The sequence below is a fragment of the Montipora foliosa genome, chromosome 1, assembly GCF_036669935.1.
Source record: "Montipora foliosa isolate CH-2021 chromosome 1, ASM3666993v2, whole genome shotgun sequence".
NCBI lineage: Eukaryota > Metazoa > Cnidaria > Anthozoa > Scleractinia > Acroporidae > Montipora > Montipora foliosa.
In genome coordinates this window covers 33,048,360-33,063,359 of record NC_090869.1, presented here as the reverse complement: position 1 = coordinate 33,063,359, position 15,000 = coordinate 33,048,360, and the positions used below count along the sequence as shown (strand labels likewise).

Below are 15,000 nucleotides of genomic sequence, written 5' to 3'. Positions count from 1 at the left end.
TCCGAGTAGTTCCTTTCATCGACTTCGGCCCTTCCCATCATTACAGCCAGGGTTATTCGCATTTCTCTTCCAAACAGGAGTTCAAAAGGTGTACATGTATGTCCAGTGGAGGAGTGGACACTACTTCTAAAAGCCATCATACAGTAATCTAGGTGTTCATCCCAACTCTGTGGATCATCTTCAACCCTGGCCTTCAGCATGCTCTTTAAGGTTTTGTGCAGGTTCTCAATCTGTCCATTGCCCTCTGGATGACCGTGTTTTGTTGATCTTCAGCAAATGGCCCATTTCCTCAAACACCTGGGACTCGAAGTTTCTTCCCTGATCACTGTGTATGCCTGGCCCTCGGCAGGCCCCGAGCTCCGTTTCCCCCTTTTTTGTGTGGACAATTTCGAGCGAAATGGCCAGGTTCGCGGCAAGCAAAAAATACCACCTCATTCCGGCGCTGCGAGGTCGAAATCGTTTCAGCTTTTCGTTCCAGCTCACGAATCTTTTCCGGCATTCATACCAAGCACGAGTTCCTTGAGCTCACGAATCTCAGATGAAACTTTCTCACTCTCCGCTGAACCACTCACCGCATTCACAGACTTTTTCTGCTCAGCCGACGGCACAGCCTGGCAAGCTTTACGGGCACTTTCTAATCGACGAACAACACGAACAGCCTCCACAAGTGACTCCGGTTGACTCATGAATACCTTTTCCCTCAAATCATCACTGAGTATCACTCCTTGAATAAACTGCTCTCTTGCCAGCTCCACCTTGAACGAATAAACCGCCTCTGGGTAGGCGGCATTTTCAACTAATTCCATCACATTATCGGCAAATCCTTCGAAATCCTCATTCGGCCTTTGACACCAGCTGGCTCGCAACTGCAATTTATAATCTTCCCTTGTCTTGCCCGAATCAAATCTTTCGATCAGCTTCGCCGTGAATTCTTCAAAGGTTTGCGATTCTTAAAGCTTCAGAAGCTCAACTGCTTTGTAGGCCGGTTGCTCAAGCGGGGTCAGCAAATACGCTCGACGATCTGATGGTTTGATATGTACCAGATTCGCGTACTGAAGAAACTGGGACAGCCACGTTTTGAAAGTTTGACCCGCCGAATAGACACGCGGTGCTCGTACGTTCCTCTTGGATTCCGTTTCCGTAGACACCGCCATACTCTGCTTCAAAGCCTGAGATAAGGTATTCACCAGCTGTTGAATTTAGGAGCTCTGCTCTGGCGATGCACTCTCCGGTAGTTTCTTCGATTCTTTTGGCGCGAGTTTTACTGGAAAATCGCCTTCGGCACCTTCGGGCATTTTATGCTCGTCGTCAATCATCAGGGGCACCCAACGTCGATTTTCGGAAAATATCTTTTCGGAAGACGATTTGAGATCTAGAATTTTCGGAACCTTTGTTGTAAAATTTCTTGCTCCCCTACCTGTCCTAGGATTTTCGAACAACTAAAAAATGGTATAATTGCCCATTTTTAACGGTTTTTTACCCTGAAAAGGTCCCCTAGAATTTTCGGGGCCTTTTCTCTGGCTGGAAGTTTCAAAAAGGTAAGTTTTGATCCCTAATTTTGATCCCTAATTTTCGGATCACTAGACTTTCAGCTAGGAAATCCGAACAGATGAAAAATTTTTAGGGGATAAAATTATGCCTATATCTGCTGTTTAAATACTAAAATGGGTTAACAATGCTATGTTTAAGTGGTTTTCAACTATATTCTCGTTGGGTGCCCCTGAATCATTTCTGCTCGCTGTCACCAATGTAATAAGCGTCACACTAAAAAGGGTCCAGACGGTTGCTGAAGTAGTTTATACTGTTTTAATCCAGTGGCCGAGAACACACAATTACTGAGCACCGAGATCGATCTATTCTACAAAACACGTGTTGTTTTTCGGTCAGTATAAAACGCAGACTGCAGGGGTAAAATGCAGACTGAGGTTATAACTGTTGAAAAAGCCGAAACCCCTTAGAAATGCTAGCCTTGGGCCTAATTAGGCGTAAAACAATATTTAGGCTTAACTGTTAGCATTTCTAATGGGTTTGGGCTTTTTCAACAGTTAAATTATAACCTCAGTCTGCATTTTAACCTCGGTCTGCAGTCTGCGTTTTACATGACCGGTTGTGATTTCAACGTAATCCTGCGCTATATCTATAGCACGAAATGTTCGACTTCTTTCCTTTCCGTGTAGCTAAGTACCTTTAAATACCCGTAAAACGGAGCACTGATGGAGCCGGAGGGGGGAGTAAAATGAGAGCACCGTCGACTTCAGGTTTGTCAGTTGAATTACTGTTACGAGTTATCAATCAATAATCTTTATTTATACACGATAAATATTTAAAGCGATGCTTCGCTTGTGGGGTCGTGTCTAAATAATTAAGTAAGATAACTTAATGAATTAGAAAATAAATAGGATATACACCAGCTAAAATCATATAGCTACTTACTACTTACAAGTCTAAAACGATTAAAGCTCAAAATTCTAAAATACAAGGTGGTACTCTGATATCGACTAGTTATCAACACTAATTATACTTAAAATCTTCCTCCCTTCTGTTTAATGTTTGAGGGGAGATAAAGTCGAAATCTAGGTGTAGCAGAGCCTTTGACCGTCTTGCCATAATCGCGTATTTTATTAACATTGTCTATATCGTCATTAAGTTGAGGAACCAACGTGTTCCAAACTATTGCTCCTCTACGAGCTACAAAGTTCCTCATGTAGTTGGTGTTAAAACGAGGGACATCAATTTTCAGTTTTTTCCTAAGTTGATATCGCTTGATGTTGTCATTGTTCTTAATAATAACTGACATAGCGTCTGGAGTCAGGTTATTGTGGATTTTATACATAAGCTTAGCTAAGCTAATTTTATACATAAAGGCTAAAGAAGACCAATTAGCCTTTTTCATAACATCTGCATTAGACATCTCCCAAGGTAACTCAAAGATAATTCTCGCAGCTCTACAATGCAGTGCTTCTAATGCCTTCAAACCTTCCTTATTTGTGAGACCTCCTCATACTGATATACCATATACGATCGACGGCATAATAACTCTAAAATACAAGTCTAATAACATATTCTTTGGAAGAAATCTGCTATGTTTTAACAAGTTTAACTTATCAACAAAGCCTTTTTTAACAACACTAACATGTTTAGACCAGATTAGTTGATCATCTATTAATACGCCTAATAGACGAGAGTATGTAACCCATTTGATGGTGTGCTGGGCCAATGTTAACTCTTTCAATGGGCCAGTGAATCTTCCACGATGGAGGATCATTGCTTCGCATTTCTTTGATTTCTTTGAAGGGAGTTTGCTTTGCACCAGTATAGAAGTTCTTCCAAAGCTTTGTTAAGTTCAGAAATTACTGCGTCGATAGAATCGCCAATGCAATATAGGGTTGTATCATCAGCATCTGATGCTAAACCATTTAGGACAGTATATTGTTTTCTATTGTCAAGGTAACTGCGCAGCCAGTCAAGGAGCACCCATTAATTCCAAAATCATTTTCTAATTTACGTAATAGCACATTATGGGAGACACAGTCGAACGCTTTCTGGAAATCTAACGGCACTATACCAACAACTTTATTTGAATAAATGGCACTCCTCCAAATTTCTGTCATATGTACTAGCAACAGCTCTGTAGAATATCCTCTCCTGTAAGCCCATTGTTTGTCTGTAATTAATTTATTTTCAATAAACGCATGGTGAATGATAGAATCAGCAACGATGGTTTCAAGTATTTTACTAGGAACACTGAGAAGAGATAGGGGGCGATAATTTTCGACGTTAAATATGGTTACTTTATAATTAATTCTTACCAAAACAAAAATACGCCTGCTTTGCAGGCTATCGCGCCCCCTGCCCATCATTTTAGTCCGATCAACTCTTCAGCAAGAATCACTTCCGATTTCATGACGTCAGTAATGTTAACCTGTAAGTCTCGCCAAATTTTTCTCGTTACGTCATAGCAGCCTTGGTAGTATCTGTCACCGGCCTCTACATTAAAGATTGGTTGTAAACCGCCTATAGTCTCTTCATTCGAAAGGGAGTGATTCTTGGGTACCCACCAAAATGTTGTATGGACTCAAGTTAATGTACTGGCTCGTCACGCAATCATGTAGGAAAGATTGCGTGATTAGCGAAAAGAACATTGCGAAAGGGGCTGAAAATTAAGTTACTTTAATTTTAGTGATCTATTCTACATCGTTATGTGAAGGCTCTCAGATACAACCTCGGTAAAATATTAAAATTAAACATGACTGTGTGACAGGGCAGGTTTGCAAATATGTTTTTATTCGTTCGTCACGCCTCTTTTGTGCTGACTTCCGGTAAAAGACTGCAATTTCCTGTTATTTTAAAACTGTTTTGGCGTGGCTTCCAGTGTTACCAAAAAATGGAAAAAATTTATTAGCCAACTTGTTTGTTTAAGAATCAAGAGTCTAGATCTGATTGCTCCCTCATTCAGTAAAAACCATGCTTCAGATCTTCGTTTTGACATTTGCTGAATATCACTTCAAGACAATTGCTTTATCATTATTGTGCACTGATGTGGAAAACAGGCGCCATCAAAAACATATTTTTGACAAGACTTCCCTTATTTTCCGGGTTCCACTTGAATGCAAGCAACCGGAAGTTGTAAAACTGCAAAACCGGCCCACCTTCCTTCAATCTCCATATTTGGCAAGCTGCATTGCTTGTTCCAGGCTCGCCTCTAAACTAAATACAAAATATAAATTTGCATAAACTTTCCAGACAACATAGTATATTCGGGTAGCGGTGGATCGTTGTCGTTCTAAAGTTCGTTGGATTTTAGTAAAGAAATGATACAGTAGGGAACTGCATCAAAAACCCTGTTCCAAGGACGTTCTTTGCTCTAAATAAGGCATTAACATGGCGGACCACTTGGAACTTGTTGCTGAAATTCCTAAGGTGGAGAAACTGACCGTCCAAGATCGCTTAGAACTCGCACGAAAGCGCCGATTTCAACAACTCAAACGATGGGAAAGAGAGAAGGACAAAGAACTTAGTCCACCACCACCAAAAAAGAAACCTCAGAGGGCTAGACCTGTAAAGTTCGAACCCAGAATAATCCTTCTCGAGGCAGCTTCGAGAGGTGATGTTGAAGAAGGTTTGTGAAATCGTGCAACTAAGTTCTTTTCATTTGATGAAATTTATTTGTCTAATGTTGGTTATGTCCTGAGGTTTTAAATTCACATTGGTACTTTAAATTATTAATATTTCTTATGCAGTCAAAAAGATGCTCGATTATGGAGTTGACCCAAACTTAGCGAATGATGATGGACTTACAGCTCTTCATCAAGTACGTTTCACTGATAATTGATCCTTTTTAGTCGATAATACATTTAGTTGTCGTGAAAACGAACTTTCAACACATTTCGCTGTTTAAAGTATATTTTCCAAACTACACAATGTTTGTTTAGTTTGACTATCAAAGCTTTTTTTTGTTTGTTTTACTATCGACTCAAATGGCATAATTTTAGTAAAGAATTTTACCTAAAGTAATTGAACTTTGACGTTCTGTCATTACTGCACAATGCACGAGTTTTTCCGAGCGGAGATCCTACCGAAATAAAAAGAAACCCACCCTCTTTAATAAGCTAATATTTTCAGATTTTTCACCCGATTAATTAGATATGCTTACTCGGTTTAAAACCTTTTTTCAGGCTTTTGTCAATGCTTAAGGTCATTATACTACTTCTCCATCCTTCACATTTTGTTGTTAACGTAATTTGCTGTTAAATAAAATAAGCTAATTGGAAATTGCAGCCGGCTACCTAAATGACCCTGTGTCGTGGCCAAGAGTTAAAGTAAGGTTCAGCTGTGATCTTATTTTAGTTGATATGTTAATGAGTTTCTAGGTTGGCCTACGGGAAAAAGAATAATCGGATTAGTTTATTTTCTTTTATCCTTTCGAAAGTTGTCTAATTAAATAGGGAACTTAACCAAAAATTCATAATGTACTCTGTTTAAATGCTAAACAATTTTAAATGTCAAAGCCCCTTTTGTTGACTGGGGCTATTTTGCACTGGTTATTGCCAGAGTTGTAGAGAAAATTGATGATGGCAGTCAAGGTACAATGTTTTCACATGTGGTGTAGATTGCGAGGATTCAACTGAATACTGCTTGTGTTCTTTAGGCGATGAGGTGGACTGGTTATGCATCAACTGATAAAACACTAAACTCTGCTGCAACTGTTGGTTTTCCACAGCTGTGATTGGTGTATTACTATCCTCACTGCATGTGTGAATTGTTCCCTTGGCAGTTCGCTGTCACACAGCTCTCTTGTTGTAACAGTTGTGTTTCTTGACCGTGGGCATCCATGCTTCTGGAATCGCTCGAAGAGGATTAGCAAAATGCAGTCAAAACTTTAATTACAATCTACATCACACATGACAACATCATGAGACAAACAATTGTATTACTTTAGTATTATTGTACTTCACCACAATTCACAAGAGTGATTGAACAACTAACAGACCTTTTTTCATTTTTTATCACTCTGCCTCCAATTCTGTTTGTTACATAGTGAGAACTCTTTATCAGAGTCACTACCCTGCAAGCAGTTGGTTTCTCCTACGCTTCCCGAGAGAGAAATCACTGCAAGCAACCGTTAGTTTCTTTGAGTGAGCCGCCATCCAGCGCCAAGGACGAATAAATTAAATTTGAACTGGTAAAAGGAGTCAATAAACTTGTTTTGGCGCTTGCGCGTGCATTCAGCTATGTAACTGCTGCGTTTGAGCGAGCCTGCTGTGTAGGGATTTCCGTGAAAAAAGACGAAGTGATGTCAAATACATCATGTCGGGTGTGACGTACTTCGCACATGCTTGATGGAAAATCAAACGGTTGCTCGCAGTGGTTTCTCTCTCGGGAAGCGTAGGAGAAACCAACTGTTCACAGGGTGCAGAGTCACAAGAAATGGAAAATAAACCATCCTCTTTGCTTATTCTGATGCAATTTGATTTGCTCTTCCCCTTCTGCTTCTAACTTCAACAATAATTTGGGTTTTGATCAAATGGGATGGAGGCACACTCAGCTGAGGAAGGTCTTCGATTCCCAATCTGTTATCAGTGAAACTACATTGCATCATTTACATGCAACTGTAACTGTGATAGAACTGAAATGAAAATTTGTTTTTATGGTACATTTAACTTTTCAATTTCAAAAGGCATGCATCGATGAGTGTGATGACATAGCAGAACTTCTTGTGGAGTATGGAGCTTATATTGACGCGGAAGACCGCGAGTTGTGGACACCACTGCATGCTTCTGCAGCCTGTGGGAATTTCTCTATGGTGGAGTATTTAGTGGATCATGGAGCCAGTGTCGTTGCGCTTAATTCAGATGGCAATTTACCAGTCGATTTGTTAGAAGATGACGAAGACTTGAAGGATTATTTGTTGAAAGAGATGGACAAACATGGTAAATGTTGTTTCTGTTTAACTCTGGCCCTAAGATTTTGCATGATACGGAACATTAATTTTACAGTTGTTGCTGTGCAAACAGGCCTGGAGTGCCACCTTTGATGCAGACTTCCTTGCTTTTCTTAAAGTTATGTCATAACAGACTTTGCACAACAATGTTACAATAATAATTAACGTAATTAAATAATAATTATTATTAATTATTATTTCATGTCCATGATAAAATGCATTTAGGTCTGTGTTAGCTTAGGCCAAGTCATTATGATGGTAATATGGAATATATTTTTCTTAACACCCAACTGGAGCAAAGGGCATTGTAATGTACAATGCCAGCTATGGTTGTCCTTGCTGGCAAAGGCAAGTTTCCTCTTGTATTTACTGGGCTGATTGGTAAGAGGAAAAGAGAGCTCTAAGGGATTTAAACTGACAGCATTGAACTTGCACTGCCAAACCTTGCAGCCTCTCTGAAAGGCAGCAGCATTAATACTGAATAAGAATGTGGGAGACATGGCGGTCTCAAGTGACTTTCAGGAAACCCAACATGAAGAGGGTGAAAAGACCTTGGACTACTGTACAGTTGAATCAAAGTGAGGTTGCACTTTAGGCAGAGTTCTATCCCTTTCCTGTCTGTCTGCTCCCATCAAATACAAGAGGTGCCTACTGGTAATCAAGCCTGGGTTTATATAAGAAACACACAGCACATAAAATAAAGTACATGTAGGATGAATTCCTTTAATAATGGTCATAGGACATGGTTTTCACCTTAACCAATACTACTTAGAAAGGCAGATAATTAGGCCTTGTTGCCTTAATTCTAAACATTTACTACCTTTTTCCAACAATAATATACTGAAAAGTGTTAGGGTTGCCATTTATAGTGGGTTATGTGGATCAGAGTTAAGTGGACAAGAGGACTCTTGGAGATACTCAACCAAATTGTTGTGCATCTAATTATGGGCAATCTGTGACTGGTAACTGCTATATTTGGGACTTCACAGCATCCTGGGACTGCGTTAAGATCTAAAGTTAGCATTGCACAGAGAGGATTTATGAATGTTTCAGTATTGGTCAGATCTGTATTTAGCCCATTGACTCCTAGGGATAGTTATAACCTTTCTAATAAGAGGTTGTCTTAAAAGTAGTGAAACTGTTGGCAGCCACCTTAATAATATACACAAAAAAAATTCAGGGTGTTGATTGGCTGAGAGCATATCAATAATTAAATCCCAAACAGAGTGCTGAAAAGTGAAATAGTGCAATTAATGTGAAATTGTTGCATTGATAGGCAATCAAATGTGAGCCCTGGATGGTGCAATTCATTGCGCAATTTTCTGTGATTGCGTAATATGCATGCGTTGCTTCTGCATAACCATTTTGAATTTTTTCATGTATAATATTACTAATGAGTAATGACATGTGCAGTTTGGAATAAATAAGCACTTGAATGTAAATTTTTTCAAAGACTACAAATTGCACTCACCCTAAGGGCTTGTGCAATTTTGTGCGGTTTTGAACAACTTTACTATTGCTTATTTATTCCAAACTGTACTCAAAATCATGTGATTACCTAATTATACAAATTGCACTCCCCAAAGACACACTGTATGCCCCTAGCAAACAGCATGATTGCATTACAAGAAGTACAAGAGCGTTCAAGTCCTACTAGTTATACAATGTGTCTTTGGAGAACTGGGTGTTACGTGCGATTTCCTAGGAAAGCATTGTGTGATGCATTCCAGAGAGAAATGCGGTACTTAATTTGGAGCGTAGCTCTGTTGTACTGTCCTCACCATTGCTGTTTGTTTTATTTACTTGATATGCATTTTTAATGCATAGTTAATGGTGAAAGTGTAATAAATTAATAAACCCTTTATTCAGTGAATAAAGAAATTGATGAATTGATTTGTCTTGACTTCTAGGGTTTGATGAGAGAAAGATTGATGAATTAGTTCAATTGAGGGAAAGGCAGATGCTAGAGGATATTAAAGATGCCATTGAAAAGAAAAGAGACCTGGAAATTAAAAATATGGAGGGGGCAACAGCAGTGAGTATTGCGTTCTGTGGTGTACATTTGTACATGTGATGTGCGAGTTACATACAGTAGCATGTGCTCTTTACTTTTCAGTATAAATTTACAAGTATAAGGAACTTTAATCTCAAGGAATTAAGACCTGTAGAAGTAAATGTATGAGGGCTATTGAGATTATAAGGTGGGGCAAATGTAAGAGATGGTTAGGGAAAACAGGGAATTCTCTGTGTCAAATACAAGAGTTGTTAGTCTACTATATTGATTGTAGGATGTCACAGGAGACATTGCAACTCCCACTGCATGCATGAAGGCCTCAACTGAGTGACATCCTTACTACAACCTCTGCTCATTACCTTTCAGTTGCACATTGCTTCGGCAAATGCGTATGAGGAAGTATTGGAGTTCTTGCTTGACAATGATGCAGATGTCGATGTAGAGGATAAAGATGGATGGAAGCCTATTCATGCTGCTGCTTGCTGGGGAAATGTAAAAAGAATACTAATAAAATTTATTTGTTATTTTCACTAAGGCATTATTTTGTTGCTATTTCAAGTTTCATTTCTTAGTGTATTTTTAAACCACTGACTCCTGGGAGTGAGACTTCCTCTGTCTAACGCCCGACGATTTTACTCGTCAACTTGGGGCGTCCTGTGGCACCTGAGGAGAGAATGGGTTAAAAGGAAAATCTGATGTCTATTGTCCTGTGACCTCCATGACGATTTATAATAATTATTATTAATAATAATAATAATAATTATTATTATTATTGTTATTATTATTATTATTACTATTACAATTATTTTTGAAAAGTTTGAGTGATAATCATACCATTTCAAGGGTGAACGAGTATTGTCCTTAAGTAGCGTGTAGCCTCACTTGATTTCTGTCATTTGCAGTTGTTTCACATTGGCAACTCAATTCTAAAAGTCAGTGGCATTATGTGACTTACCTCTATTCCTGACACCAAAGTTTTGGAGCAACATGAACGATTTGTTTTGTAGGACTTTATTTCATAAGCTTTGTGGTCAGTGTATTAAATGATGGGTCTGTTGTACGGTGATTAATACTTTTGAATTTGTGATCAGTGAGCAATTCTCTGTAAGTATAGTTACCGGTATTATTATGGTATCCCCATATGCAGGAAAAAGCTATTGAGTTACTGGTGAAACATGGAGCTGAGTTAGAATGTAGGACACCTCATGGTGAAACACCTTTAGGTATGGGATTGCATGTGTCTTACATTTATGCCAGCTTTTAATTGGGCTCTTCAAATCCTATTCAAAAGTGTTTTTCCAGGAAACCTTTCTTCATGTCAGACAAATAGCCTTTATCCCTTCAATTTCTCTGGGTAACCTTTTCACCAAGAAAGGAAAGGTACCATTCCAATGTAAATATACCATTTGTTGCTGATGTACATTTTGTGGTTAAGTTTAGAAGCAATCCTTATTTGAAACACTAACTGAAATAAATTATCTCTGCCTTAAATTAACAACCATGTGTACATTGTACCGTGGCATACCATGCATTTTAACTTTCTACATTATTGACCAAATTTAATGCAAAACGGCTGTTACTGTAATATTAAATTTTTTTTCTTTTATATTTGTGGTTATGAGCATCACAAACCTCATACTTTCAGGGGAAAAAATGTTAAACGTACATTGCAAGGAGAATAATAATATTATTAGCATCTTTTATTGTTTCTGCTCTTTGGGACACCTTTTGGAACACTTAAGAAAAAGCTAACCTTGATATTGTTAATCAAATGTCCACAGATTATAAGGGACTCAATGAACTTCAATTATTGTGACAATGAAATACTTCCTGTTCTGTTTACTAGATTTGTGTGAGGATCTGGATATAAGACAATTCATTATTGATCTAAAAGGCAAAATAAAGACAAACAAGTTTAAAGTGAAAAACACCAGAAGGAAAAGAAGCAATTCAAGATCGTAAGTTTTTTTTTTACATCAATTTTTAATTTTCAGGTTGTTTTCAATCATGACATAACAGTGGCCATATTAGTGTCTCTCAAGAAAGACAGTGTCCTCCCAGAAATGTTACGTCTATTCATTTTCAAAACTTTGTCCTTTGTAAAAATGTAGTCTTTCTTGTATAATGTTGAATAAGTCCATGTGCTTCTGTGCCTGGAGGGGGGGGGGGGGGAACTCCCATATGAAACAGACGAGGATGCTCGTCATCTCGCTTAGGGGTGTAAATTTTGGATTTTGGTCTCGCTTAGGGTGTTCCGGGCAAACCGCCAATATTTTAAGCCGCCAAGGTCAAAATGTGCTTAAGCCACGCCCAGATTGGTCTCTTTTAGAGGTCACAAAAAACTTGAGCCACGCCTAGATGGTCTCCTTTAGGGGTTAAATTCAAAATTTCCGATGAGCATCCCTGTCTGTTCCATATGGGAGTTCCCCCCCCCCCTCCAGGCACAGAAGCACATGGACTTGAAGCGTGTAACTTGCAACTCTTTTCCTTGGAACAAAGCTGAGGATTTTAGGACACCAATTTTTATGCCCAAATATGGACAAGAATAAGAATGAAACTGCACGAGCTATGTTACATTCAAATAAGGAAATTTTCAAACTAAAAAAAAATTCCCATCTCTGAACCAGAGTTAAGGATGGTGCCTACTATTGTTATTGCGCATACGTTCTGCGCATCTCCAGATAATCGGATTTCCTATCGGTGATGCTTACTAAGACAGGGATATTTTTGCGTGCTTTAAAAACTATCCGGAAAAAATAGATCGTAGTAAGTGTCCTTGGCATCCAAAAAGAAAATTGGAGGTAACCATGCATTTTTGAGAGATAATTAAGCTTCAATTTGAGAAAGAATGCCATGCATTGCTTTGTATTTTAAAACTTTTTACAAAATTTAATATTATTCATCAATTATCTTTGAAAAATGTGTGGTTACCCCCAATTTTCTTTTGAATTTTAATAACACTTGTAAAGATCTACATTCCCTGCATAATCACACACCAGGGAAAAATATCTTTCATTAGAGGCACCGTCCTTAAACGCTTCAAAGTCATGTGCATCTGTCTTACATTGTTGAATGTACATATCAACAAAGTCACATTATTTTAATAGCTATGTTAGACAACAACCCAGTAGCTTGCTTCTAAACACATGTACAAAGCCAAATGCTTTTAATTTCATTTTTGCTTTCTTTCTGTACAAATTAATTAAATAACATGACTTTAATTTGTGTTTGATTGCAAGAATTCCAGGAATTCTTCCACAAGTGTTGTTTTAAGGAAAAGCTCTTACTGTTATTTTTCTTATAAAATGTCTAGTGTTTCTAATTGAATTTGTCAAGCATTTATGCTTTTCTTTTCTTCTAATTTTAACTGTAAGATCTTGCTTATTCTAAAAAATTACAGCAGGTCTAAAACACAGGTCACATTCTAGGTCATTGTTTTACGTACACTAAAGCATTTACCCACAACCTTTAAACTTGGCTAACCTTAGGCCTGTTGTCAAGAAAATGACATGGTGATAACTTTGAATTTAATACAATCCCCTTCCTTTGCAGAATGTAAACTGTTACTCACTCAAATTTGACTGCAACCAATATTATTATTATAACACAATTCCTTTTTGAACCAACTCCATTTTTTTCTGTAACTTATCTTTGTTATTTTTGTAGGTTGTCTGTCAAACGGTCAAGCCTCAAGGAAAAGATATCCATTTCTCAGAATGAGGCCAAAGCAGAGGCAGTCCTCCGACAACATCCAGAGCTTGCCTTCCTCATAACGGTAACATTATTAAGGGTATAGTCTATTTTACAGTTGTGTGCTTAGTTACCTGGCCTATGAATAAAAGTGAGGCAGAAGTTGGCCTTGTTTTGGTAGAAACCTCATTGCTTTTCTTAATGTAAATTCTTACTAATTAGCATGACAACAACATCATTAACATAAGAAAAGGAGGGAGGTCAACACCAGCCTCACTTTCATTTAAAGGCCAGGTTACTAAGCATGCAACCTTAAAGAGGTCTTTTGCTATCATTTTAGGTTTGTTATGTTTTCTCAATGGTCTCTGTTCTTGTGAAAAGGTCCAGTTAATATTAAGTCACACAAATAATTTAGTCACAAGACAAGGATAAGATGTTTATAGGTCCATTGCATGATTAAATGGAGGATTCTTTGCATAGCTGCTCCAAATTATTCTTTTTGTATTCCAACCCTTTTTCAATCAATTTCAAGACAAGACAAGACAAGACAAGATGCAGACCACAGTCAAAGTAATTCAGTTCTTAGGTCGAATCATAATGGTCCTGCTTACGTTTTTAGAATGAAAAGAAAACTGGGAATGAAGAACCAAAGAAAATAGACTCAAATGTGGGGAACCATAAATTAAATGGCGAAGACAAGTCTTTGACACCATCAAGGGGACAACAGGAGGATAAAAGACCTTTAGGTTTTGATACAATGGTGGTGGAAGTTTCCTCGTCTAGGATTCACGAAAGAAATTCAGAGATCATTGAGAAGAGCGAAAACAAGGTTAGAGATGTTAGGTCCTCAATGGCAGGAGGTCAGAATAAACCATTGGCTGATTTAACTAATAGCACTAAAGCTAGTCAACCTACAACAAGGAGACAAGATGTTGCAGCACCAGTACAGGGTAGTGTAACAACAACTGGTCAGTCTAAGAGCAGAATCACAACTGAAGAGCGTTTGGAACAGAGCAAAACAACGTCTAAACTGTCAGAAACTATCACTCCTCTATCTTGTCCTCCAGCGAGGTCACCAATTGCAGGTCATCGTCAGCTACCTAAAGACCCAAGTTTAACAAAAGAAATTACCGTGAATAGTCAATCCATTGAAGGATATACAAGTAGAACTGAACAAAGGACATCTGCAGCTGAGCCTTCGTCAGAGCTTGGCTCAAAAGCGAAGCCAATTCTGCCTGTCACAGTGCCAAAATCAACCAAGGCACACCCAGCACCGCCACGCCCAGTACCCCGGCCACGATCTTCAGGAAGCACAAGTGCACCAGTGGTGCAGCAATCGTCTGGAAGTACAAGTGGGAGGAATCAAGCATCACCGTCCGACACTTCAGGCTATCCTGACTCATTTAACAAAAGGAAGTCTAGGGATTTAAGGGAAATCAATGAGGCTTCCCTACATCAATTAGGTATGACTTGTTTTTTGTTTAATATGTTTTCAGTGATATAATTATGTAAGATGTGTGAAGACAGGGAGAAAAACAGATCTATATGAGACTATCTTATGACTGTTTTCAAACCACAGCCAAAGACATCAAGGCTTCAACACCTGTGTCACCAGAAGACATCAAATTATCATCTCAAACAGTGAATGCTAAACAGACCAAACCCCAAGTGCCACTGCATAATTCCACTAATACACCCTCAACTCTTGAGGTTTCAAGTGAGATAACTCCACCCAAACAAACATCTGATACAAACAACATTAATGATGCAAAAACGTCGTCCTCGCAAGAATCAAAGAAGAGGTTTACACAGCCTACTGATGTTGTTGTAGAAGGACAGAAAAATTCATGTTGCA

General features: G+C 38.5%; 1 protein-coding gene across 1 annotated transcript in view; it reads left to right on the top strand.

Annotated features, from left to right (window-relative positions):
• Positions 1-4,742: 4,742 nt before the first annotated feature.
• The window catches only part of LOC137996897 (protein phosphatase 1 regulatory inhibitor subunit 16B-like), a 10,462-nt gene continuing 204 nt past the window's right edge, over positions 4,743-15,000 (top strand). Inside the window, exons 1-10 of the mRNA XM_068842536.1 lie at positions 4,743-5,119; positions 5,241-5,311; positions 7,178-7,430; positions 9,352-9,476; positions 9,822-9,947; positions 10,603-10,678; positions 11,302-11,413; positions 13,122-13,230; positions 13,765-14,608; positions 14,725-15,000. The exon at positions 14,725-15,000 is cut by the window's right edge and continues 204 nt beyond it. Of these exons, the coding sequence (XP_068698637.1) occupies positions 4,882-5,119; positions 5,241-5,311; positions 7,178-7,430; positions 9,352-9,476; positions 9,822-9,947; positions 10,603-10,678; positions 11,302-11,413; positions 13,122-13,230; positions 13,765-14,608; positions 14,725-15,000 (2,230 nt within the window). The 5' untranslated portion in view covers positions 4,743-4,881. The remainder of the gene's footprint in view (positions 5,120-5,240; positions 5,312-7,177; positions 7,431-9,351; positions 9,477-9,821; positions 9,948-10,602; positions 10,679-11,301; positions 11,414-13,121; positions 13,231-13,764; positions 14,609-14,724) is intronic.